This window comes from Bos javanicus, chromosome 7, assembly GCF_032452875.1.
Source record: "Bos javanicus breed banteng chromosome 7, ARS-OSU_banteng_1.0, whole genome shotgun sequence".
Lineage (NCBI taxonomy): Eukaryota > Metazoa > Chordata > Mammalia > Artiodactyla > Bovidae > Bos > Bos javanicus.
The window spans coordinates 45,360,785-45,387,025 of NC_083874.1; the positions used below are offsets into that span (position 1 = coordinate 45,360,785).

The following is a 26,241-nucleotide window of genomic DNA, read 5'->3' on the forward strand; positions in this document are numbered from 1 at the left end:
AAGGATGGTGGGATCTTAACTGCTCCAGCAGGGATCGATCCCCTAAACCCCTGTAGTGGAAGCTTGGAGTCTTAATCACTTTACCTCCAGGAAGTCCCCACAAACCCTTTTCTGTTAACCACAAAGTTTAGAGAATTTGTACCTGGATGACAATAAAAACTCAATTACAAGACGTGAGTTCCTTTGGAGTAAATTTTAACCACAGGACTTGTAAAACCACTGCTTGTATCTAGATCACTTGGACACTGGATCATCAGTACTGCACATTAATAAACTATTTGTCCAGTCAGAAATAAAAGGCATAAAATGATTAAAAGACAGACAGACAGAGAGAAGGATGTATTTCTCATGAAAGCATTTAAGAACAAAATGAAACGGAGACATGGAAAAACTAAGGTCTTCTGGACAATCAACTCCACGAGCTACCAAAAATATTGTCAATTAGAACAGAGAAGAGAATGGACCACTTAAAAAAATATACTGTGTATGTGTGTATTTTCTTCAAGGATCTTAGAGAAATGCAAAAAATTTCCTCATCAGTTCCAAATTCACCACAGTACAAAGCAAAACTTTTATTACTACACCTACACAATTAAGTGTCCTGAAGTTTATTTATCCTGGTAGCTTAAAACAATCAAGTATTAGTATCTATTTCAACTTCCTAATACTATTCAAAGGATAAAAGACAGGCTGGGGGGGGAACTCATTATGTGTTTATCGCTGCCACTTCATTTCAAATGCCATTTTTATCCTTGGGTGAATGTGCATAACACTAAACCATGATCCAGTAATAGTTTTTCATTTGATTTAGTATCATTTAAAGAACTTAAAATTAATAGAGGAAAATATTTTAAGAGCTATATCTTATCGGAGACAATTTAACTGTAAGGTCATGTGACAAGCAATGTACAAGTATTTGTTAAAAACTTACCAATCTCTCAATTGTCTTAAAATGTCCATTTTACACAGCAATATTTACTACCAGAAACTGCAGTGACTGCTAAGTAGACACATTAGTTTGTTAAGCTCTACCTGAAAACATGCTTTCAACAAAATGTGAACATGTTGTATCTTGATTCATATGGTTTTACAATCAGGTCTTACTGAAGGAGCACACAGATTTCACTTCCTTTCTTGCAGACAATATGCAGGAAGAATCCACAAAGAGCATGTGGGCAATCTGACAAATTATACTATCTGGACTACAAGTCCTGCAATTCATTTAAAGAATGTCAAGGAGTTACAAGAGAGATTATGTTGTGGCCTTGATTTTTATTTTTTCCTAGAATTCTACAGATTCTAAAATTTATCAATTGATGTATCTTTTAAATAAACAGCACCAGTCTTGCCCATTGATACAATTAAAATTTGACTTTTTCAGCTCTTAGTTCACAAGTTTATTATGAAAAACACTGCAGTGCTCTTGTGCAGTAACATCATCTTACAGCAGGGAGAAAAAAAAACAGTTCCATTCAAAACAACTCACCAGGTTCTGACAGTAACAAAGAACAACATGAGGCTGAGATTTGAGAAGGGAAAATAAACTGAGTGCAGACAAATCATACAATTAAATTAAACGGTATCCCTGAAAATAAACAAAACGATTTTAAAACTCACAAGTAGAGGGGAGGCCTTGGTACTTATTTTTAAAAATGTTCATTAAGCTCCAATGATTGTTTGCTGCTATTCTTATCTACAGTCATGCTGAGTAAAGCTATAGCTAAATGGAAGTTAAATTGTATTCACGAGGTGTTAATGTTTACATCTTATCTGCAGTCTCTCAGAGAAAGCAAAGTAACTACAAATAGCGCTATGCCAGAAACTGGTTTCTTGACCAACAATGTCGCTTCAGCATGCAATGAACTGGTTCATTCTAAAGTGGTCACGGCTGTTGATGACAGGCTTTGTATTTTTATATGGCACATCTTTTTGGTCCGTGTGAAAACAAGTTTTTTTGAATGTTAACTATTCTCTGACACTTGTGGAGTTACTGTTGCTCTTCCCATATCCATTAGGTCAATATATGGTTCATGGCAATACTGTACAAGTTTAAAATTTCATTACAGGAAGTAGTCTGGGGTACGACGAGTAACATGTGGCTCGCCTCTGCGAGGTGCTGGGTCAAACTGCAAGCTGAAAAACAAAGACATATTTGCTCTAAAACATCAATGTACTGATAATTTATATCAATATTAGTCTCGGTTTTAGTTCCAGATGTACAACATAGTAGAAAAGGCAATGGCAACCCACTCCAGTACTCTTGCCTGGAAAATCCCATGGACAGAGGAGCCTGGTAGGCTGCAGTCCATGGGGTCACTAAGAGTTGGACACGACTGAACGACTTCCCTTTCACTTTTCACTTTCATTCATTGGAGAAGGAAATGGCAACCCATACAGCCTTCTTCCTGGAGAATCCCAAGGACGGGGGAGCCTGGTGGGCTGCCGTCTATGGGGTCGCACAGGGTTGGACACGACTGAAGCGACTTAGCAGCAGCAGCAGCAGCAGTATAACATGTTGTTTTGAAATTTCTATACATTAATTACAGCAAGAGTCACCTATGTAAGTCTAACCACCACCTGTCACCAAAGTTATTACTGTATTATTCGACTGTATTCCACATGCTGTACATTTCATTCTTATGCACATTTTTACACTTTTTTCTATCCAATGACTTGCATAATAGGACCCTAATTATAGCTTTATCATGCGTTTTACATGCGTTTTCTAGCTGTATGCCTCCTCAAAAGAGCCAAGGCAACATCAGCCAGAGGATATGCTTCTATACATTGTGGTTCCTTCTGAGACCATTTGAAAAGATTCTACTGAACAAATTTTAAAGAGCCTAAGGTACTGTATATATAATCATTTCATCCTCAGGATTTATCTACTCTACAATAAAAGTATAGGTTTAAAAGTTAAGATCCTAATAATTCATATTAAGGTCTAGGTTTCTGTTGATGTATTTCAAAGGAAACCTAAAAATCTGTTTGGAATCTGGATTTAGCATAAACTCTTGAACTATTAAACCTCCCATTAAAACTAATATTCAAGTAATGGTAACCAACTACTCAGGTGTGAATACTTACAAAGAGTATTTTAGAGTATCATCAAGTTCCATGATTGCAGCTTGGTTACCACAACGATAACAATAGTTTGGAGCACTGAAAATCGTTACTACATTTCGGTCATGGCACCAGTTATATCCCTACAAGGAAAAAGAACAGGAAAAACAACAACAACTCTATTTTACTCCTTTATTTACACAACTAAAGGTGACTCCCTTCAAGAAGGAAAATAGATCTGCCCTTTTCCCCAAAAGGTTTTTTAAAAAGTACTGCTTTGTTTTTGGATGATTTAATAATTTCCTATACTCTGCAGAATGACCCCACCCCACCTTCTGGCCATGCTGCACAGCTTGTGGGATCTCAGTTCCCCATTCAGGGAATGAACCCAGGCCACAGCAGCAAAAACACTGAATCCTAACCACTAGACCACCAGGAACTCCCTATGCAGAACTCAAGAAGTCCTAAAAACAACAACAAAAAAACAAAACCACCAATCTCAAAAGGATAAACTACTTCTCTCACATTTCTTATTATAAAGGCCCTAAACATGATATAAGAATGAGTATATGGCCATTCCTTGTACAGGCAGATACACACTCCTGGAGACCAGAACCTTATTGATTCTGTCCTCATTACAGGCATTACTTGAACTGCCCAGATACGAAGGAGAGATGACTCTAGGAACCCCAACCTCATCCCCCCAAAGTTCACCTGAATGTATGAGTAACTTTTAAAGTACTGTTCACAAATTTCTTTCCCTATCCCAAGCAAAGTCAGACTTTATGGATAATCACAGAGCTGTGTCAGTATTAATCTAAATTGAATCTTAATTTTATAAGTATGCTTAATCAATGTTTTACGCTAAGAATTTAGCCCCTTTCCCTTTAGTTTCTTCTTTTAAATCACCTGTAATCCTACCATCCAAAGGATCACTTAAACATTTTGGGTGTATTTCTTGCCAAACTCTCCTCCATATATACGCATGTTAAATATATGTAATAAAATTGAGATTAAAAAGTGGTGTATTTCCATCTCCTCCACCTTACTTTCCCAGCCTTAACTCCCAAGCACTGCTCAGTCATTGCAGGTTGGGACCACTCTCTGCTGTGGTACGCAGGCTCTCACTGCAGCAGCTCCCCTTGTTCTGGAGCACAGGCTCTAGGCGCTCCGGCTTTAGTAGTCGCAGCTGAAATGCTTTGTTAGCTCTGCCCCATGTGGGATCTTCCTGGTCCAGGGATCAAATTGGTGTTCCTTGCATTGCAAAGTAGATTCTTAACCACTGGATCACCAGGGAAGCCCCAAAAGCTTGGGATTTTAATTCTAGTGTACCTCCATCAAAAAGGCTCAGGCTATAATGGTACACTCAGAACGGTATAATCAGAAAAATACATGCATATTCTCACTAATACCATATAATTTAAAATTTCCTAAGATCTTAAGTTTATTTAAAAAGCAAGTCAATGTCAAAGAACAAACGTACCTCCATCACCAGCTGATGAGCTCTAGACACCAACGTGAGGCCATTGGCATGATTAAATGTCTCAGAAATATCCTGCCCAAAGGTGTAACCAGCTCCTCGAGGAGATATACCCCAACCTCCACGGTCATCTGGATCTGACCACAGCAAGTCACACATTGGACCCTAAAAAGCAAGTTAAGTTTTAGACTACCTCTTGGAAAACTGGTTAATATGTGATCTTAGTAATTTAATCAGAAGCACCCTACTAAGTCACTTGTTGAACGGTGTTTGCCAAAACCAGTAAAAGGTTTTGCAGATAGTAAAGTATCTGTGTCAAATAAGTAAGAAACTATTTCCAGATGTCTTTAAGAAGCACGGCCTACACCAATGAGTTCCAACAGCAACAAGCCCTAACTAATTAACAGTATAGTTTAGTAATTAAAGTAGATGCTCTGAAAACAGTCATCACCTCGGTCCTAAACCCAGTCCCAGAGCTGTCATGATCTTGGCAGGTTTCTTAATGTTAGCTTCTGAAGAATAGGGTCAATGAGAGTGCTCACACCACATGGGATGATTTTTGAGAATTAACAAGAAAATACATAAAATGAACTAAGTTACAATTAAGAACAGTTCCTCTTTCTAAAGTTTTCTGAAAAGAAAAAATTTTATTATCAAAGAGAGTAATACCTCATGGGGAACTTCTTGTAGGCGATCAAGTGCTCTGATGTGATCCAGTGTATCTATGGATGGTGAGAGGCCACCATGTAGACAGAAGATCTGAAAAGAATGGTTTCCAACATTACCTTCATTTAAAATAAACACTATACACTAAGCTGCAAACAGTAGCCCACATCACTCAGCCCCTTGGTGTTTCTGTGTTCTCCCAGAACTGGGCTTGTTTCTGCAGGATCTTTCTTTCATCCCACTGTAAACTATGGAATATACTTTTTCTGACTGATGATAAACCATCCCTATTGCACCCAAACTCCAATCAGATCTTGACTTTACCCTCATCATAGACTATTATTTTCCTTCTCATAGAATTTTCTTGAAATTTCTCTGTGCACTTGTCTACTGGGACCAGAAAATAGTTAATTACATCTCCCCAACATGTCCAGAAACAGCCTAAGAGGATGGATGGGCTATATCTCCCACCCTACTCCGTGGTTCAGTGCCACTCACAAAATAAGGGCCCAGAAGGACATGAGGATGGAAAAATAAGTTACTGGCGCCTGAATGTTAAGAAAGCAGAAGTCTGAAAATAACTGGCAACATAAGCTTTAAGAAGACTTACATACCTGCCCATCCACCAAGGCAGTGAGAGGAAGATAGTCAAAAAGGTCTGTAAAATACTTCCAAACATTTGCATTTCCGTATTTCCTTAAACACTCATCGTAGAAACCATATACTTGTGTGATCTGTCTGCTCTCATGATTTCCTCGAAGAATGGTGATACGTTCACGGTAACGAACCTGAAACAAAAAAATGGAAAACATGAACAGCTGGCTCCTTCCAAAACCAAGTTAACAACCCAGCAAACATTCTACAGGAAAATACAGGATTTCAATTTTATTGGAAAAAATATCTCACACTCCCACATCACACAAAAGTGAAATCACACCTACAGATATTTATCCCACGGGATATCTGCCAACCCCATCTCACTACCACCGACTTTATGTCAAGCATAATCATCAGCTGCAAAGCTCCATCCATGAGTTTTTTTTTTATTAGTTATACAACCATTACAATCCAGTTCTAGAACCTTTCCATTAACCCAAAGATCCCTCATGCCTGTTTGCAATCATTTCCAATTCCCACTCTCGGCAACTATTAATACTCTCTTGAGATTTGCTTTCTCTAGAAATTTCATACAAATGAAACCATGCAAAATGTAGTTTTTTGTGTGTTTGGCTTCTTTAACTTAGCAGAGTATTTTTGAGACTCATCTGTATATTGATTAGTGGTTTGTCTCTTACTGCTGCACAGCATTCCATTATATGACTACACTGTTTTGGCTTTTTATTCATCAGCTGGCTGAACATTTGGACTGTTTGCAGTTTAAGGCTATTGTGAATGTTTCTATGATCCTACTGCCATGTAAGAAATTTTTGTATGCATATATGCTCTCAATTCTCTTGGGTGGATTCCTATGGTTCTAATGTATCTTCAACAAATTAATACTTGGTATGACTAGCCTTACCCATGAAAACTATTCTAAAGGGTCTTATTTATTTCGGGCTGTGCCACACATGGCCTGTGGGATCTCAGTTCCCCAATCAGGGACTGAACCTGAAACCCCTTTACTGGGAGCAGTCTTACCCCCTGGACCACCAGGGAAGTCCCTGGCCCTAATTTTGACTTTAATTTGCATTTCCCTGATAACTAAGGTTTGACCATCTTTTCATGTACTTAATGACCATTCATACACCTTCATGGGTGAAACATCTATTCAAATATTTTGTCCACTTAAAAATTATTTGTTCTCTTATTGAGTTAGGTTTTAAAAATATATATGAATACAAATTTTTTTTAGTGGTGTCTCTTGAAGAACAAAAAATCAATTTGATGGAAGTCTAATTTATCGGCATTTTAATGGATTGTGCTTTTGGTAGCATACCTAAATCATCTTTGTCAAACCCAAGGATACAAAACTAATTTTCTCCTATGTATTATTTCAGAAGTTTCACAGTTTTAGTAATTCAGATTGAGACCTCTGATTAATTTTGACCCATCTGTAGAGTATGAGGAGCTTAAGTTACCTTTTTGCATACAGATACCCAACAGTTCCAGCATTATTTGCTGAAGTTTCCTTTCCCCTGTATTAAGTCTGCTAGGACTACCATACAAGATAACAGAGATTAGAAAGCTTAGTTCAGTTCAGTTGCTCAGTCGTGTCTGACTCTTTGCGACCCCGTGAATCGCAGCGCGCCAAGCCTCCCTGTCCATCACCAACTCCTGGAGTTCACTCAGACTCACGTCCATCAAGTCAGTGATTCCATCCAGCCATCTCATCCTCTGTCATCCCCTTTTCCTCCTGCCCCCAATCCCTCCCAGCATTAGAGTCTTTTCCAATGAGTCAACTCTTCGCACGAGGTGGCCAAAGTATTGGGAGTCTCAGCTTCAGCAACAGTCCTTCCAATGAACACCCAGGAATGATCTCCTTTAGGATGGACTGGTTGGATCTCCTTGCAGTCCAAGGGACTCTCAAGTCTTCTCCAACACCACAGTTCAAAAGCACCAATTCTTTGGCACTCAGCTTTCTTCACAGTCCAACTCTCACATCGATACGTGATCACTGGAAAAACCGTAGCCTTGACTAGACGGACCTTTGTTGGCAAAGTAATGTCTCTGCTTTTTAATATGTTATCTGCTACTGCTGCTAAGTCGCTTCATTCGTGTCTGACTCTGTGCAACCCCATAGACGGCAGCCCACCAGGCTCCCCCGTCCCTGGGATTCTCCAGGCAAGAACACTGGAGTGGGTTGCCATTTCCTTCTCCAATGCATGAAAGTGAAAAGTGAAAGTGAAGTCGTTCAGTCGTGCCCTCAGCGACCCCATGGACTGCAGCCTACCAGGCTCCTCCGTCCATGGGATTTTCCAGGCAAGAGTACTGGAGTGGGGTGCCATTGCCTTCTCTGAATACATTATCTAGGTTGGTCATAACTTTCCTTCCAAGGAGTAAGCGTCTTTTAATTTCATGGCTGCAGTCACCATCTGCAGTGATTTTGGAGCCCAAAAAAATAGTCTGACACTGTTTCCCCTTCTATTTCCCATGAACTGATGGGACCAGATGCCATGATCTTAGTTTTCTGAATTGTTGAGCTTTAAGTCAACTTTTTCAGTCTCCTCTTTCACTTTCATCAAGAGGCTCTTTAGTTCCTCTTCACTTTCTGCCATAAGGGTGGTGTCATCTGCATATCTGAGGTTATTGATATTTCTCCCAGCAATCTTGATTCCAGCCTGTGCTTCTGCCAGCCCAGCGTTTCTCATGATGTACTCTGCATAGAAGTGAAATAAGCAGGGTAACGATATGCAGCCTTGACATACTCCTTTTCCTATTTGGAACCAGTCTGTTGTTCCATGTCCAGTTCTAACTGTTGCTTCCTGACCTGCATACAGATTTCTCAAGAGGCAGGTCAGGTGGTCTGGTATTCCCATCTCTTTCAGAATTTTCCACAGTTTATTGTGATCCATACAGTCAAAGGCTTTGGCATAGTCAATAAAGCAGAAATAGATGTTTTTTCTGGAACTCTCTTGCTTTTTCGATGATCCAGATGTTGGCAATTTGATCTCTGGTTCCTCTGCCTTTTCTAAAACCAGCTTGAACATCAGGAAGTCCACGGTTCATGTACTGCTGAAGCCTGGCTTGCAGAATTTTGAGCATTACTTTACTAACATGTGAGATGAGTGCAACTGTGCAGTAGTTTGAGCATTCTTTGGCATTGCCTTTCTTTGGGATTGGAATGAAAACTGACCTTTTCCAGTCCTGTGGCCACTGCTGAGTTTTCCAAATTTGCTGGCATATTGAGTGCAGCACTTTCACAGCATCATCTTTCAGGATTTGGAATAGCTCAACTGGAATTCCATCACCTCCACTAGCTTTGTTCGTAGTGATGCTTTCTAAGGCCCACTTGACTTCACATTCCAGGATGTCTGGCTCTAGGTCAGTGATCACACCATCATTGAGTATCTGGGTCGTGAAGATCTTTTTTGTACAGTTCTTCTGTGTACTCTTGCCATCTCTTCTTAATATCTTCTGCTTCTGTTAGGTCCATACCATTTCTGTCCTTTATCGAGCCCATCTTTGCATGAAATGTTCCCTTGGTATCTAATTTTCTTGAAGAGATCTCTAGTCTTTTCCATTCTGTTGTTTTCCTCTATTTCTTTGCACTGATCACTGAGGAAGACTTTATCTCTCCTTGCTCTTCTTTGGAATTCTGCATTCAGATGCTTGTATCTTTCCTTTTCATATCTCTTCTTTTCACAGTTATTTGTAACGCCTCCCCAGACAGCCATTTTGCTTTTTCGCATTTCTTTTCCATGGGGATGGTCTTGATCCCTGTCTCCTGTACAATGTCATGAACCTCTGTCCATAGTTCATCAGGCACTCTATCAGATCTAGTCCCTTAAATCTATTTCTCACTTCCACTGTATAATCATAAGGGATTTGATTTAGGTCATACCTGAATGGTCTAGTGGTTTTCCCTACTTTCTTCAATTTAAGTCTGAATTTAAGCAACAGAAATTTATTTCCTCACAATTCTAGAGGCTAGAAGTCCAAGATCAAGGTGTCAGCAGGGCTGGTTTCTTCTGAGGTCTCTCTTCCATGGCTAGGAAATGGCCATCTTCTCCACGTTTCTTTCCACTGTTTTTGTGCTCTATCTCCTCTTACAAGGACACCAGTCATACTGGATTAGGGGTGACCCATATGATCTCATTTTACCTTAATTACCTCTTCAAAAGGTCCCATCTCCAATACAGCTAGGTATTCTGAGGTACTGGGAGTTAGGATGCAGCATGAATTTGGGGAAGAGGTGGTAGTGGCAAATTCAGTTCATAACTGATGGTTATGTTATGAACATAATGAACATAATGGTGTTTACTATTAAAAATTTTTTTATTTATTTATGGCTGCACTGGGTCTTGTTGCTGCACACACAGGCCTTCTCCAGTTGCAGCGAGCAGGAACTACTCTCTAGGCCCATGGGTTTCTCATTACAGCAGTTTCTCTTGTTGCAGAGAATGGGATCTAGGGTGCTCGGACTTCAGGAGTTGTGGCTCACAGGCTCTAGGGCACTGACTCAGTACTTTTGGCACACCGAGAAAGCTGTCCCGCAGCACACAGGATCTTCATGGACCAGGGATCAAATCTGTGTCCCCTGCACCACTGGCAAGCAGATTCTTTACCAGTGAGCCACCAGAGAAGACCCAAACATGAATTCTTAAAAGGCAGTGTATTTATTCTTCCTCTGAGCATTAGGACTCATCCTGGGCTTTAAGTATAGGTTAGCTTGCAAGATTGCTTTCATACCATCTACAGTCACTGCAGAAACTTTCCATCATTTAATTCCACTCCTTCAATTTACAGATACAGAATATAATGACCTCGGAAAATGTTTTGCAGCACTTGACATGATTCAGACTAGTTGCTTCATCAACACTACCATTTCTGTCAATTGCTCAAAATTCAGTTTTTGCCAAAACCACATCTCAGTGCTTCTCCAGTACTAGAAAATGCTGTCAGTCATCATACCATTTTTACATATTAATAAAAATTATCTACCCAAAAGAAAAGTCTAATAATTTAAGCGAAAGGTTATCCTAAAATATTTTCTACCATTTTGTGTTTTACCTTCAAATCTCTGTATATTTCCCAAAGCTACAACTGGTATAAAACAGCTTGATTTCTCTATCTTTTCTATTGTACTAGATTATCATGTCATGTCTAACAGCTGCAAACTATTCCACTGAGATAAGCCATACTTTAGATATTCACTTACTGTTATTTATATCAATTCCTTCTCTGAATTAAAGATAATGCTACAATTTACGTTTTCATATAGGCAAAGCTTCTTTCCTCTTAAAACTTCTTCCTCAGTACAATTTAGTTACATGGTTGTTGAGTCAGAGGATATAAACATGCCAATATTGGAAATGTGCTGCTCTGTTAGTGAATATGCTTCAAAAATATCTAGAAAGGTTAATTATATTACCTGTTCTAACTCCAATTTATTAAATAAAACTTCTATTTAACCAGCCCTCTAGCATTTTTAAATCATCTGAGGCATTCTTTTCCTTAGAAAATAACTCATTTTTATATTCTGTACCATTCCCTCACATTCAGAATGAAGATATAGACATGATTTATTAAGTCCAAAACCTGAATATCTAGATTCCTAAATGTGGAGATTTATTCTAAAATCTAACATGCAGATAGAGAAGACCACAAATCACTGCTGGAGGGGAAAAAGGACATTTAAGAGGGCTGTCATATCCAGTTCAAAATGCTCAAATATAAAATTGAAATTACCTTAAGAGCTACAAGCAGAGTAACTGTTTCCACTGAATAATATCCTCTGTCAACATAATCGCCCATAAACAAGTAATTTGTATCTGGTGATTTGCCACCAATTCTAAACAGTTCCATGAGATCATGAAATTGCCCATGCACATCTCCACAGACAGTGACTGGACATCGAACTTCTTGCACATTGGATTCTTTTGTCAGGATTTCTTTAGCCTACAGATGGAAAAAATAAACCAAGACACTTAGCATTAAACAACATAAACAAAGATATGTTTAGCTACACTTAAGATACAAGCTGCACTTAATACAGCTTTAAAGGGCAGGCTCAGCATAAGATGAAAAAGCAGATAATTATGACCCCATCAAAACAAAAAGGCAAGACACACCTAAAATCTATTCAACAGCTATCTCATCCCTGATCTCAGGAAAAACATGCATCAAGGCGCACAGTCCCATTCTTCCCATCAGTACCCCAAGTTTTAGGCCTACCAGTTGACATCTAACTAAATGCTAAAGAGATCATTATTAGCAGTCACACGGAACAAGACACTCAGGTACCTAGTTCCTCAGCTTTAGAGTTCTAACTACAATATACTCTAGGATTTCCGGCTATGTGGAGAGGTTTCTTAGGCCTACTTTATTTAAAAAAGATTATGGGGAAGATATTAAAACTTAGTAATTTGTTTTTACCCTCTTAATATCAAAGTACAAACTTACTGTTTTACAACTGTGACTATTCAATATACATGGTTTTTATGCTGCTTTTAGAAAACTAGCATCCTATGCATTTCCCCATTAACCACAAATTCCAACATTACTTTAAAAAAAGACAGGAAACTCAATTTTTATCTTTATTTCTTGCTGATTAATTATTATCTTTTTGGCTGTGCTGGGTCTTCCTTGCCACGCATGGGCTTTCTCTTCATTCCAGTGTGTGGGCTTCTCACTGTGTTGGCTTCTCTTGTTGCGGAACACAGGCTTGGCAGTTGGGGCGTGAGGGACCTAGAACGTGTAGGCTCAGTAGTTGTGGCACAGGGGCTTAATTGCTCCTCAGCATGTGGGATCTTCCAGGACCAGGGTCAAACCTATGTCCCCTGCACTGCCAGGCAGAATTTTAACCACTGGACAACCAGGGAAGTTCCAAACATTAGTTTTAAGAGTAACATAATATTCCACTCAGTAGAAACTCTTTCATTTATTTCCAACACACATTTATTAATCACTTGTGTTAGTTTCTCAGTCATGTCCAACTCTTTGCAACCCCATGGTCTGTCCACGGAATGTTACAGGCAAGAATACTGGAGTGGGTTGCCATTCCCTTCCTCAAGGGATCTTCCTGTTACTGTATGCTAAAAACTGTGGATTGACTGGGAGATAACCACTCATTTGCTAGACTATGAGTGACACTTTGTGCAAGACCCCATGCTAGTCCCTGGAGGTATAGTGAGTAAGACAGATCATTCTCAAGCCAGGGTTGGTGAGGGGGATTTGGGGAATGATTACAATTAGTAGATGCAGTATTAAAGTCCAAGGAATTAACCAGGAAAGGTTAACATGGTTATAGCACAGTATGGAAAAACAGACAAGGGCAGACTAAGGTGAGGGCAACAAGCCACCTGATTTTAGCACTGGTAGTCCTAAATCCCAGGAAATACGTCAGTTGCATCCAGGCAAACCACAATGACAGCTGGTCATCCAGGTAGGAAATATAGGGGGAGAACAGAGCATGGATATGGACTGAAAACAAGTCTAAAGTAGTAGCAAAACAAAGATCCAACAGACAGAAGATCTGATGAGTGAATTTAGGATTTCAGAAGTAGAGGTATGACTGTGGATACCTGAGGTGGAGTAGAGCTTAAAGGTCACCCACCAGTACTGAGGGACCAAACGACCAACAAGTCTTGCCTGACTCCTTCCAAAACATATCTCAATCCGTATGCTTCTACATATTTTGTCAACATCCTGATCCAAATGACCATCATTTCACCTGGATTACTGTTAGCCTCCACAATGATCTCCCTCTTTCTAGTCTTCCTCCTCCAATTTACTTGCCATGTAACAAGCAAAGTAACAGCTTAAAAATTATCACCAGATTCACTTTATCCACCACTGTCTAAACCAGGGGTCCCCAACCTCTGGGATCTAATGCCTAATGATCTGAGGTGGAGCTGATGTAATGATAACAAAAATGAAGTGCACAATAAATGTAACATGCTTGGATCACCCTCAAACTAGCCTCCTCTATGGAAAAATAGTCCTCCATAAAACCGGTCCCTGATGTCAAAAGGTTGGGGACTGCTTGACCACACAGCACCTCGCTAGAACAATGCCCCAGATGTTGAAGGCATTTCTTATTTTCAGAGGATCAAGAACTATTTTGAGATACTAGATAGGTACTGGCGTCTTTAGGGAAAGCCCTGAATGTCTCCCAGGACAATGGCACAAGTACAGGCTTAGAAAATGGTACCCAAGTTCTCTGGATAATGAAGAAACAACAGGTAATAGCTGTGAAGAAAAAAGCCCAAGTATCTAGGTTGAGGACAGAAGCCTGACAAACAAGGGATTTTATTCTCAAGTAAAAGAAGGCAGAACACATCCACCTGGGGGAGCTACTACAGAAGGTACAAGACTTTCTCAGGGAGAGCACTGTGGCTCACTACAGTGTGAGCAACAACCATGGATGTCAAGGACTGATTTACTTATTGCTGCACTGGGTTGCTGTGCATGGGCTTTCTTCAGTTGTGGTGAGTGGGGGCTACTCTCCTGATGCAGTGCGAGGGCATCTCATTGCAGTGGCTTCTCTTGTTGCAGCATGGGCTTAGTTGCCCTGCAGCATGTACAACTTTCCCGGACCAGGGAACCCACATCCCCTGCAGTGGCAGGGGTATTTTTAACTGCTAGACCACCAGGTAAGTCCCCTACAGACTGGTTTTAAGGAAGTGGTACGCAACCTTAGCAGCACATTAAAAAGTCACTTAGAAAACCTTTAAAAATATTCAGATGCCCAACTACTACTTCTCCCAATTAAGTCAGAATCTTCGTGGGTGGGATCCAAGCATAAATAAGTCTTCCTTCCTTACCCTATGCTTTCTTGGGTGCAGTCAAGCTTAAGAAGAACTATTTTGAAGTCCCTGAACATTCTGGGGAGACTATTTCAGGACACTTATCAACCACTGACATAGAAATGTTAATTAGTTTGATCTAACATTTTTAAATTTAGAAAAAAAATTCCGTTTCAAAAAGAGGCATTTCTTAAGAAATACATATACTCTATCTCTCTACAGTAATTCCAACTTCCCAGTTCATTATTACTGAAAAGCAGAATATTCTATTATTAAATATTCCATTACTAAGTCTATTTGGAATTAATACTGGGCCTAATGTTATCAGCACCTAGTATATACATGTGTGCTCAGTCGCCAAGTTGCGTCTGACTCCTGGCAACCTCATGGTCTCAAGTCTGCTAGGCTCCTCTGTCTATAGGATTTTCGAGACAAGAATACCAGACTGGGTTGCCCTGCTCTCCTCCAGGGGATCTTTCCCACCCAGGGACTGAACCTGGGTCTCCTGCATTGCAGGTGGATTCTTTACCACCGAGCCACCTGGGAGGTCCTCAGTACATACTATGAATGAAATGATAGGTTCTACTTAAACCCATGTAAATCTTGCCTTGATGCTACCACACTTACTTCCACCAGAAGTTAAATTTTAAAATACATCTTGACACTTGAGTACCTGCAAGATTATAGTCTATATGAATGATAAAAAGTTGTCATTAATGACTGCCTTTTTAAAAATATTATTTCCTGTGATTACTGTTTCTAAATTGGAGTATAATTGCTTTACAATGTTGGGTAGTTCCTGTCATACAGTGAAGTGAATCAGCTATGTGTGCTGTGCTTAGTCACTCAGTTATGTTCAACTCTTTGTGACCCCTTGGACTGTAGCCCGCCAGGCTCCTCTGTCCATGGTGATTCTCCAGACAAGAATACTGGAGTGGGTGGCCATGTCCTCCCTCCAGGGGATCTTCCCAACCCAGGGATCTACCCAGGTCTCCAGCACTGCAGGCGGATTCTTTACTGTCTGAGCCACCAGGGAATCAACTATATGTATACATAAATCCCCTTCCTCTCACCCCACTCCCCATCTTACCTATCTAGGTCATCAGAGAGCATGGAGCTGAGCTTGTAACTGCCTTAAATCCCTTATAATCTACTCAAAATTTCTATTCAAATCATAAAAGAAAAGTCTAAATGCTATTTGTTCCTTTTAGGTATTTCAAATTTAGATAAATCACAATGATAAACACTATCTACCTTCAATTTTATTTTTTAGTCTTTAACTTGTTACAATATTGCTTGTGTTCTATGTTTCAGTTTGTCTTTTTTTTTTTTTATACCAATGGCACCCCACTCCAGATTTTCTTGCCTGGAAAATCCCAGGGATGGAGGAGCCTGGTAGGCTGCAGTCCATGGGGTCACCAAGAGTCAGACACGACTGAGCGACTTCCTTTTCACTTTCATGCATTGGAGAAGGAAATGGCAACCCACTCCAGTGTTCTTTCCTGGAGAATCCCAGGGATGGGGGAGCCTGGTGGGCTGCCATCTCTGGGGTCACACAGAGTCGGACACGACTGAAGTGACTTAGCAGCAGGCACGTGGAAACCTAGCTTTCTGACTAGAATCCAACCCACACCCCCCTGCACTGGAAAGCGAAGTCTTTAACCACTGGACCGCCAGGGAAGTCCCAACAGTAATACATTCTTGTAAAAAAAATTTTAGCAGCAGATAAAACTAAATATCCCTTCTGACCACTCTCCAGAATTCTACTTTTCTTGGGAAAAATAACCAACCATAGCATTCTGAGGTATATCCTTCCGAAGTCTCATTTTAAAACTTTATATACATATTATATTCCCACGAAACGTAATAGTTTTCTTTGCATTTTTAAACTAGAAGCAATATTAAGGGAAAAGCAGCCTCCTCAGAGTTCATAATGCATATACATACAGACCAGGTCAATTTCTCACACTGGAAGTAAAAGTACTTCCTGAAGGATTAGGATACAAGGAGTGTGTACTGAAATGTATATCCCAGTACCTGCTCCCTTGTATCCGTATGCAGGCGTGTTTCCTGAAAGAAGATTCCATGAAGTGGACCTATGAGCATATACAGCAGTTTGTACTATTTTTATGTTGACACTACCACACTGTCCTCCGAAAAGGAAAGGCCACTGTAAAAGATAAAGTGAACACTCTCACCCTGGGAAAGTCAAAGCTTGCTCCTCCCTTCCCAGCAAATTTTAGACCAGAAAAATTATAATTAAATCCCGAAGAAATCAGTAGTATATATCAGATGCAATCCAGCCAACTATTAAGTATATTGTAATAAATAGTCAAGCTTATAAAGGACCAGTTTAAAACACACTTAAAAAAAAAATTCTCTCAATTTACCAGCGCTCAGATGATCACTACACAAAAAGATGAAATTCCCAGAAGAGCATAACAAAAAAGACTGCAGACGTCTTGTTAAAGATTATTCTACAGTCAGGAAAACTAATCATAGAAATGTCTGAGAGAAGCTGTGCTATCACAAGGAGTCAGGGCTTATAAATCCCAGAAGCACCTAACAGAAGCCCCCTCTACGGGTCACCCAAAGGGACCGCTAATGAGTCACCACCTTTAGTGTCCAAGCCTCTACCAACCACCAGTTTCAAAGACAGGTATACAACTTCAACTCTCTGGTTTAATACTCAAAGTAAATGGCAGAACCAGACTTTCAAGGTAACTTAATTAACATTAAACATTAAAAAAAAATTTAATAACTACCTTTTCACTCTCATGGTATTCTAACTCCCAAAACTGAAAGCCTCAGGTCATCTGAATTATTCACAGAAGCAAAAGCAACACCCCTCCCAAACTTCTATTTCCCCTAAAACACTTCTCAAGGACTTCAAAGTCTCAGCTAACATAATTAATATTTGAAAAAAGAATGAAGATCAAGTTCTAAAAATTAGTGTAACTAGCACCATATTGCTTTATTGGACCCCTACTGAAATTCAGTCAAATGATACAGATTGATATGACTTAAATCAAGGTAGTACCTTCCCAGAACAAAGTCAAAACTGAAACAAGTTATTCCATTTAATAAGAGCTTATCACAAGTAACTGTGGAAAGTTAAAATTTTTTACATGTCCTAAAATTTTAAAACTTAAAGATTCACCCAAAGGACAGTAACCTTCAGAAACAATAACTTATTATAAACATCCTCTCAGCATTCTGAGTTCAGATTCAGAAATCTCATTTTATTTTCAACCTACTATAAAACCATCAGGTAATAAGGTCAGTGACCTATAGACTTTAATATTTTTTATAGTTTTATATTCTTAGATATGGACTATCCCTAACCACCATAACAGTGTGACTGCTACTGCCGCTAAGTCGCTTCAGTCGTGTCCAACTCTGTGCGACCCCATGGACGGCAGCCCACCAGCCTCCCCCGTCCCTGGGATTCTCCAGGCAAGAACACTGGAGTGGGTTGCCATTTCCTTCTCCAATGCATGAAAGTGAAGAGTGAAAGTGAAGTCACTCAGTCATTTCTGACTCTTAGAGACCCCATGGACTGCAGCCTACCAGGCTCCTCCATCCATGGGATTTTCCAGGCAAGAGTACTAGAGTGGGTTGCCATTGCCTTCTCCATAACAGTGTGAAATTGCAAACAAATCAGACTGAAAACAGATCAATAGATCAACAAAGCCAATATTTTTCAAGGAAAGCAAATAAAACAAAACATGAACAAGAGATTCTTCAGCCATTCTGAATTTCCTTAAGGATATGCAATAGTGATATCATTTCTATGTAATTTACACAGCAGAAAAAGCTATGCAACACATTTATGCATTTTTACATTTTAAATAAAAAACAGGCAATGTATTTATGCATTTTATTATTAAATCAAGGAAAACATGGTTAACCTGTAAGAATATGGCCTTCTCAATTTTACCATACCAACAAAAGCTATTTTCATTTCTTTGTATTCCCTTCCAGTTTACAAGTGGCCACCATCTCAATCTGTGTCCTAAAGTTCTGAATACTGATCCAGTTTCCTATATCAATGTAAACTGTTGTATAATATGCTCCTGAACGATCTATCCATGTATTATTATTTATTTGAATCATTTTCTTTCAGGAAATTTTCAATTGTCATTACAGTGTTAACATTTTTTGTTTTCTACATACTACTGGACCAACTACTGCCCAACTTGTTATGCAGTAATAAATGGGAAGATCGTACCCATTCTCAGCTCTTTCAGGTATGAAGTGTTATCTTCTGATTTAACTGACACTTTTCATTTAGAGTTCAGACTTTTTATTCCATGTTTATATAGCATCAGGTATTTCTTCTCCTATACAATGTGTCCACACAAACTAGGTATCTTTCTATTAAAAATCTGGTAATTCTAGTGTTCATTAGAACTCTAGTTCAAGTAAATTTAATATTTCATATTTTAATCAGTTGAATATGAATACATCTTCTACCAATATAGCCATAAAGACATGAGAAGCAAACAAAAAAGTAATTTTTGCATTTTACTTCTCAGTTTAAGTGAAAAATTAAAGACATCTGAAAAGTTTTTTAAGACTCCATGCTTCTACTGCAAGGAATTTTGCATACTGCTCAGTGTGACCAAAAAAATAAGAAGTAAAAATAAATAAAATGCCTGTAGGGTCAAACAACCACGTTAGGTATCCTGGTTAGGCATGGAAAGATATTTCAAAATATAAAATAAAAAGCACAGTAAGTTTGCAATAATGAAGTTTTTCAATAACCTAAGACATTCATTTTGCTTCATACTGCCTTTATGGATAGAAAAGTTTTTTAAGTTCGTGATAAATATGTGACCAGATTTTTATTTTGGTGTCATACATAAGGTAGGACATATTACTAAGCTCTAGAAGCAAATGAATCTTGAATTAATTATCTCCAACTACCAAATCTTTCTTCATAAACTTAGTCTTTCATTAATTATACTGATCAGATGCCGCTAATATTTTATGAAATATTTCAGTCATTTTTTATTTAAATTCTGTATTCAAAAGTCCCCTGGAGAAGGGAAAGGCTACCCACTCCAGTATTCTGGCCTGGAGAATTCTGTGGACTGTACAGCCCATGGGGTCAAAAAGATTTGGACACGACTAACCAACTTTCACTTTCACACTTTGCTTTTTGATTTAGGGTCTAATGGAAAGAAAAAGATCAGGGATGAGGGGAATCCTAAAATTCTATCAAGAGAATATGTGATGTTTTCCCATCTGTTTCTGTCAAATAACCATCTTACTTCTGACCAAAATGAACATTAAAAAACTTATATTTTAAATTATTTATTTATGACCGTTCACGAGCTTTCTCTAGCTGCCCCAAGCAACTAGAGAAATAACTACTCTTTGTTGGTATGTGTGAGCTTCTATTGCAGTGGCTTCTCTTGTTAGGTAGCACAGGCACTAGGGCGCCCAGACTTCAGCAGTTGTGGCACGTGGGCTCAGTAGTTGCCTCATGCGTGTGGGATCTTCCCAGATCAGGAACTGAACCTGTGTTCCCTGCACTGGCAAGCAGATTCCCAGTCTCTGGACCACCAGGGAAGTCCTGACCTTTTCTTTAAAGCAGAATGCCTCACTTGCAACAGGCTGGCCTACATCTCTACCAACAAACATACCCATGTGCATGAATTAAACAGTCCCAATTGTTTCTGCGTAGGAAAAAAAATGTTAATCTACTAAACTGAGAAATGTTGCTATATACACAGGTAAAAATTTTTCACAAGAATCCATCCTGAATGAGATTCATCCTCACTGAGTCTGATCTCTTCTCTCATCTGTGAAAGGTGACTTAGCCTTGAGGACCTTTAAAGTTCTTTTCATCACTTAAAAGGGCTTCCCTCATAGCTCAGTTGGTAAGAATCCGCCTGCAATGCAGGAGACAGACCCCTGTTGGATTCCTGGGTAGGGAAGACCCACTGGAGAAGGGATAGGCTACCCACTCCAGTATTCTTGGGCTTCCCTTGTGGTTCAGCTGGTAAAGAATCTGCCTGCAATGCAGGAGACCTGGGTTCGATCCTAGGTTGAGAAGATCCCCTGAAGAAGGGGAAGGCTACCCACTCCAGTATTCTGGCCTGGAGAATTCCATGGACTGTACAAGCCATGGGATTGCAAAGAGTCGGACACAACTGGAGTGACTTTCACTTTCACCACTAAAAAGCTTTTTTATTGGAAGTCAAAGCCCCCCAACAGATAGCAGGCAACATTGCTAGTTTACAGATGATGGGCAGCAGAGAAAGACAATTAACCTGATAGCCACTAGCACAAAAATTCTAAAATCTTCCCTATCTGGAGCTTACAAGTTCAATCTCCTGACTAATCCAAAACCCTGCTACAGAGCAATAACAAATCCCTACAACAATAACACTATTTAGACAAACTTAAATAGTGAAAATAGCACATATAAGGAGAGTATAAAAAATTTTGGTTGAATGTATTCCAAAGACAAATGTACACTGTCACAGTTACCAGTATTACTGACACTCCATAACTTGTGTGAACTACACTTTGCATGACTACGTTATCTACTGTTTATCTTTCAGAGGCACTCTAGAAAAAAGGTTGTCAATCTTCTTTCAGGCCTCTCGACAACAGAAAGGTAAAAGTTCCCATTGGTGGTAGTAACTAAATGACTAAGGCAGAGGTGGGGACAGGGTGTGCCAGAGTGACTGGTCAGCTGGTCATGTATAGTTTAGAAAATACCCAGATGCAGATATATCTGTCACTGCTTTATTCATCCATTCCAAATCACAATACCAATAAATCAATGGGCAACAGCAACTTTGTACTGTGAAAAAATTAAGCAGTCAGTCCTAGATTGCTTTTTCCAGTCCTTTCAGACCTCACTCACCCCAGCCATTTACTGGCTACCAGACCTCTCTCTACTTCAGTCTCTGCTACAACTTTTGCTCCAGAAGTTGAAATCCCCTTCACAGTTATATTCTATTTCAGATTTCACTTGTCCAGTGGACTGCAGGTTGAGGTTTTTTCACAAAAGGATGATAATGAGAAATGGTAAGGAAAAAAGGTGCAAATAAGAGAAACAGCTCTAAATATAAAGAAAATAGTAAAAGGAGGGGGGTTGATTCTATGCCAAACGTAACTTCTCCTACTTCTCAGCACCCTCAAGAGAGACCACCTCTCCACCATACATTAATCCAAACCCAATGTCTCCTGGTTTTCCTTAAAGTTTATCTCCTCAAAACTAAATAAATACTCCTCAACAAGTAACTGACAAACCTGACTTACAGTAAAACCAGGAAAAAGAACACCGAACAAGAGTTATCTCAAGTGCTCTTCCAGTGCCCGTCATTCTTTTTATAGCATGAGTTTCACCTTAGTTCTACTGCCCGTATTTGCAGACACAGAACTCTTGATTCTGACAGAGAAACAAAGGCAGAGTTGGGGGAGGGGGGAAATTCGTGTGTCCAAAAAGATCTGTTCACCTTTTTAGTGTTTCCTCATTAAGTCAACTCAAAGACAACTGCACTACTGATTCATGCCTGGAAGATCACAAAATACACCCAGGCAGACAGCCTTGATCAAGGTAGCTATGAGGATAAAAAGAAAGGCATTTTAACAAGCTGTAATGAACAATATAAATGTCAGTTACGCTTTATTAGAATATTTTAGAGCTCGTTCTCTGGATCATGATTTACACTATCTTAGAATACACAGAAAATGACCTGGGGTTTTCACCTCACTAATCTTATTTGAGAGGCAAATGCAGTTAGCCACATCCAATATTGAAGAATAATTACTGTTTCCTCCTCCAGGACAGAGTGAGACAACAGTATGTGACATGAATAGGAAGCTTTCAAGCAATCAGAACAAAAATTATACTTTCTTTTACACAGCTGAGGATTCTGCAATTCAATCTGGCCTCAATTCATCTGCATCTTTCATTACTAACACTACCTCAGAAGAGAGGGAGGCTGTGCAGTAAGACTAGAACACTGGGCTTAAAGTCTATACAACTAGGCAATCTGAATTCAGTCACTGTAGCCAAGTCTCTTTACCTTTCTGAGGTGTGGTTTCTATCTATGAGGATAACTGTTTCATAAGCTTGTTAAGAGAACTGTGTACGTGACAGTATGATGAAAACAGTATGTTGTACCATGCTGGCCCCACAACTGCTTGTTCTTGATATTCAAATTACCTTTATGGAAATGAGTCAAACAACCTTTTAAATTAAACACACACACACAGACTCACAAAAATATATTACCCATTTCATATAGGAATTTAACCTTGGTCAAGTATTTTGCAGGTCATCCAACCAGAAGGAAGACTAATACTGCATTTTATTTATAGTGCTTGTACAGCAATAGAAAATAGCATGCCTAGGTAAAGAACTCCTCTGGATACAAACAACATTCTCCACAAGTTTGGTAAGACATGAAAGCACAAGGCCAAAAACCATACCTAAATGAAACCACTGCTGAACAAAACAAGACTGTTTACTAGCGCTAGGCACACAACATCATCCTTGGCTTTGATATAGATCACATCCTGGGGGGAGAAAATCTTAACTAGTTAAAAGCATAAAAACCATATTCACTCTTGTTTATAAATACACACTTTTCTTCTCATAACTAAAGAAATTATGAATTAGCCATCTCCACCAAGTATCTTTTCTTTAAAAACAAAAAGGGAAAAAAGAAAAAAACTATAATACTAATCAAAGTTTTTCCTTCAAGGTTTTCAAAATCTGTAGCCTTCACTAGATGCACTACTAGTCATACAAATATTAATGGTGAAAAGAGAACTTTTCTCTTTCACTAAAGAGAGTTGAACAAAAGATGGTAAGTCATGTACTTTAACTTGTCTCGTCTACCTAAAAAACTGCCTTCAAATTAACTTAGCTTGAAAGATTAATAGAACTCTAAGACTTGGAATACTTAACAAGTTAAAAACATTTTGAAAGCTGTGTGGTTATCTCCCTGAAAGGATCCAAGACTTAGAAATCTAGCTTCAAGTATTTTTTCCTTTTTTTTGGCTCTAAGAATTAAAATCTTGATGCAGTAAATGAGCAATGGAGAATTAAGCATAAATTGATTAATCTCACCACATCTAAATTTTACAAAGGTGGGAAACAATGGCCATTTACCAAATAGATCAAGCTTCAGCACCCCACTGTAACTCCAGTAGTATCTTCTGTTGTCTCCAACAAGAACACTCTACCTCGTGGTCCACCTACAACTGATTTCCAACTAGATTCAGTCTCCTTGAGGACAAGCATGATTATTTTTCATTCTTCTCATAAAAGCAAGCAGTCATGGATATCTAGTAACTTTTCAGTATTTAAATACAGTACTAATTTAAAATAGAACCGTACTATCTCAGATTAGCAAGAACCTTGGCACATCTGTTTTAATTCTAGCTTATAGACAGGAGGCCCAAGTGAAGTGGCTGCCTCAAGGTCAGACACAATTACTTGGTGGCAGAAAGACGACTAGTGTCCAGGTCTATCGCACATTTCAGTGGGCTTCTAATTACATCCTTGCTCTCTTGCAATGTTTTCTACGCAAATGACTAGTCACCGAGCCAACTGCTGACTCAAAGTCATTATACAGAGTAAGAACTCAACCCTAGAAGTCATTAAAATCATCACTTACAGTAGTACCTAAACACTAAGACCTAACATTATACATTAAGTGATCCTTAAAAGTCTATTTCTAACCCTTTAAAACAAATGTCATCCACATGAATTAAGGATCAAGAAGCAACAGAAGACTACACTGTTCCTATTAAAATTCAGCTCAGTGAGATGATGTGCCACCTCATCAACTAGCAGTTTCTGTCGAAGCTTGGGAATAAACATATCTGAATTAGACTCACTTAAATTGCAACTACTCACAGAATAGTATCTGAAACAGCCTGTTTTAGGAGCATATACATCAAACTCACATTAAACCGCAAGTCAGCATAATTGCTGTCTAATAATTACCTTCACTATTCCAGAAAGGCTGACATTCCACAATTCTGTGAAACTAAAATGAGATGCTACAAAGGTAATTTTGAGAAGGTTAAGCTGAAGCATTCATGGTGGAGCTCATCATTTTCTCTACTTTAGAAAACTGAATTATAGGACTTAAATCCAACAGGCTACCTGTTTCCCCAACTCCGTGGGAAAAAGAAATTGGAATTAGGTAACTTAAAATGCATTTGCTGAAACAGACTACAACATTCCAATCTCAACATCTGTGAGATAAATTATTTTAACACTAAGCACAATGTCTGGAATACAGTAAAAGCTCAATCAAGATATATTATTATTACTATCACTATTTAAAGTCACAAATACACAACTTTTCCAACAAGGAGCTAGGACACAACATTTGCTGCTCTTTCAGTTCATGGTGCTCATTTAAAAAATAAATGGCAAAATGCCAAGTACGTTAGGATTAGAGAAGGGTTTCACACTACCCAATTTGAGTCAGCATATAAATCATAAACTGACACTTGATTTCCAATCCAAAGTTCCTTATGGAGTATGACTCACCAAATTCTCCATTTCTTCCAACTATGAAAAAGAAGTTACACTCCTCCCTATAACTACCACCTCTGACACTCGTAGGTTCGAGATCCATCTTAAAATTCTTTGAAAACACACCTTAAGTCTCCAGAAGAGAGAGACAGTACTTAAAGCTGTGGGGCCTTTAGGTAGGACCTGGGATCTGGTCTACAAGCTTGCCTTTCGGGGAGCCTCTGGACAGCTCTGGACCTGAGAATTAGGCCAGAGAACCAGTAAAAAAAAAGCCTCTTACTCACCTCAGAGAAGAGTTCCATGCCCCATTCCCAACTCATAGAACCCAAGTTCTCTTACCTAAACCTTCCCAACCCATAGAACCCAAGTTCTCTTACCTAAACCTTCCCCAACTCCGACCCACAGGGTCTAGCTCCCCCCAGCCATCTCTCCCCGCGCCAAGGCCGGGAAGCTCTAAAGCCCCGGAGTTGAGTGAACGGCGCCATTTTAGGCGGCCGTGGCAGCGACAACCAATCCCTGCGCGGGAGGCAGGGGGCGCCGGGTCGCCCGGGAACCGCCTCCGGGCCGTGCCGGGCGCGGGTCCGGGAGGCTCGGGGGGCCGGGGCCTCCGCCATGTTGCACCCTCCCCACGGCGCCCTCTTTCTCGAGAAGGCTCTGCCCGCCGCGGCTCCCCCATCCGAGATGTAGCTCACCTTCTCGCAGAGGCTCTTAACCTGGGACTCAGACAGCTGCTTGCACTCGTTCAGCTGCTCGATCCACTGGTCCAGCTCCTTGGTGAACACCTTCTCGTCCATGATGCCACCCGCCCGAACCGGCTGCCGCTCCGCGCTCCTCCCGCGCCGCCGCCCGCACACGGGCCACACGCACACGCCGCCGCCGGTTCCCGGGGTATTTGTGAGGGTACTGGCGGTTGCTCGGCGCTAGCGCTGGCCCTCTGGCTCGCCCCTCTGTGCTCGGCCACCGGCCGCTGCCCTCCTCCACTCGCTCTAGCCCCGAAGCTCTGCTCTCTGTAATGGCGGCCGCCGGCGTGGTGACGTCACGCCCGGCGTCAGGAGGCGGCGGGGTGCGGAGGGGTAGAAGGGCCGGGACCGGAGCTGCGCAAC

The 26,241-nt window shown here is 39.9% G+C and overlaps 1 protein-coding gene across 1 annotated transcript; it reads right to left on the reverse strand.

Annotated features, from left to right (window-relative positions):
• Nucleotides 1-1,382: 1,382 nt before the first annotated feature.
• Nucleotides 1,383-26,173, reverse strand: PPP2CA (protein phosphatase 2 catalytic subunit alpha). Its single transcript, XM_061423507.1, has 7 exons — nt 25,831-26,173; nt 11,558-11,767; nt 5,824-5,997; nt 5,213-5,302; nt 4,547-4,708; nt 3,088-3,206; nt 1,383-2,133 (listed from the first exon to the last, which is right to left on the reverse strand). The coding sequence occupies exons 1-7, from the start codon at nt 25,930-25,932 to the stop codon at nt 2,061-2,063; spliced, it is 930 nt and encodes a 309-aa protein (XP_061279491.1). The 5' UTR covers nt 25,933-26,173; the 3' UTR covers nt 1,383-2,060.
• Nucleotides 26,174-26,241: the final 68 nt, after the last annotated feature.

Bases quoted from the DNA above. Each gene is read 5' to 3' on its own strand.
- PPP2CA (XM_061423507.1), bottom strand. From the start codon at position 25,932: ATGGACGAGAAGGTGTTCACCAAGGAGCTGGACCAGTGGATCGAGCAG. The intron at 5,998-11,557 runs GTAATTTCAATT...TTTTTGTTTCAG, and splicing joins CTCTGCTTGTAGCTCTTAAG to GTTCGTTACCGTGAACGTAT. The intron at 2,134-3,087 runs GTAAGTATTCAC...TTTGTTTTTCAG, and splicing joins GATACTCTAAAATACTCTTT to CTTGCAGTTTGACCCAGCAC.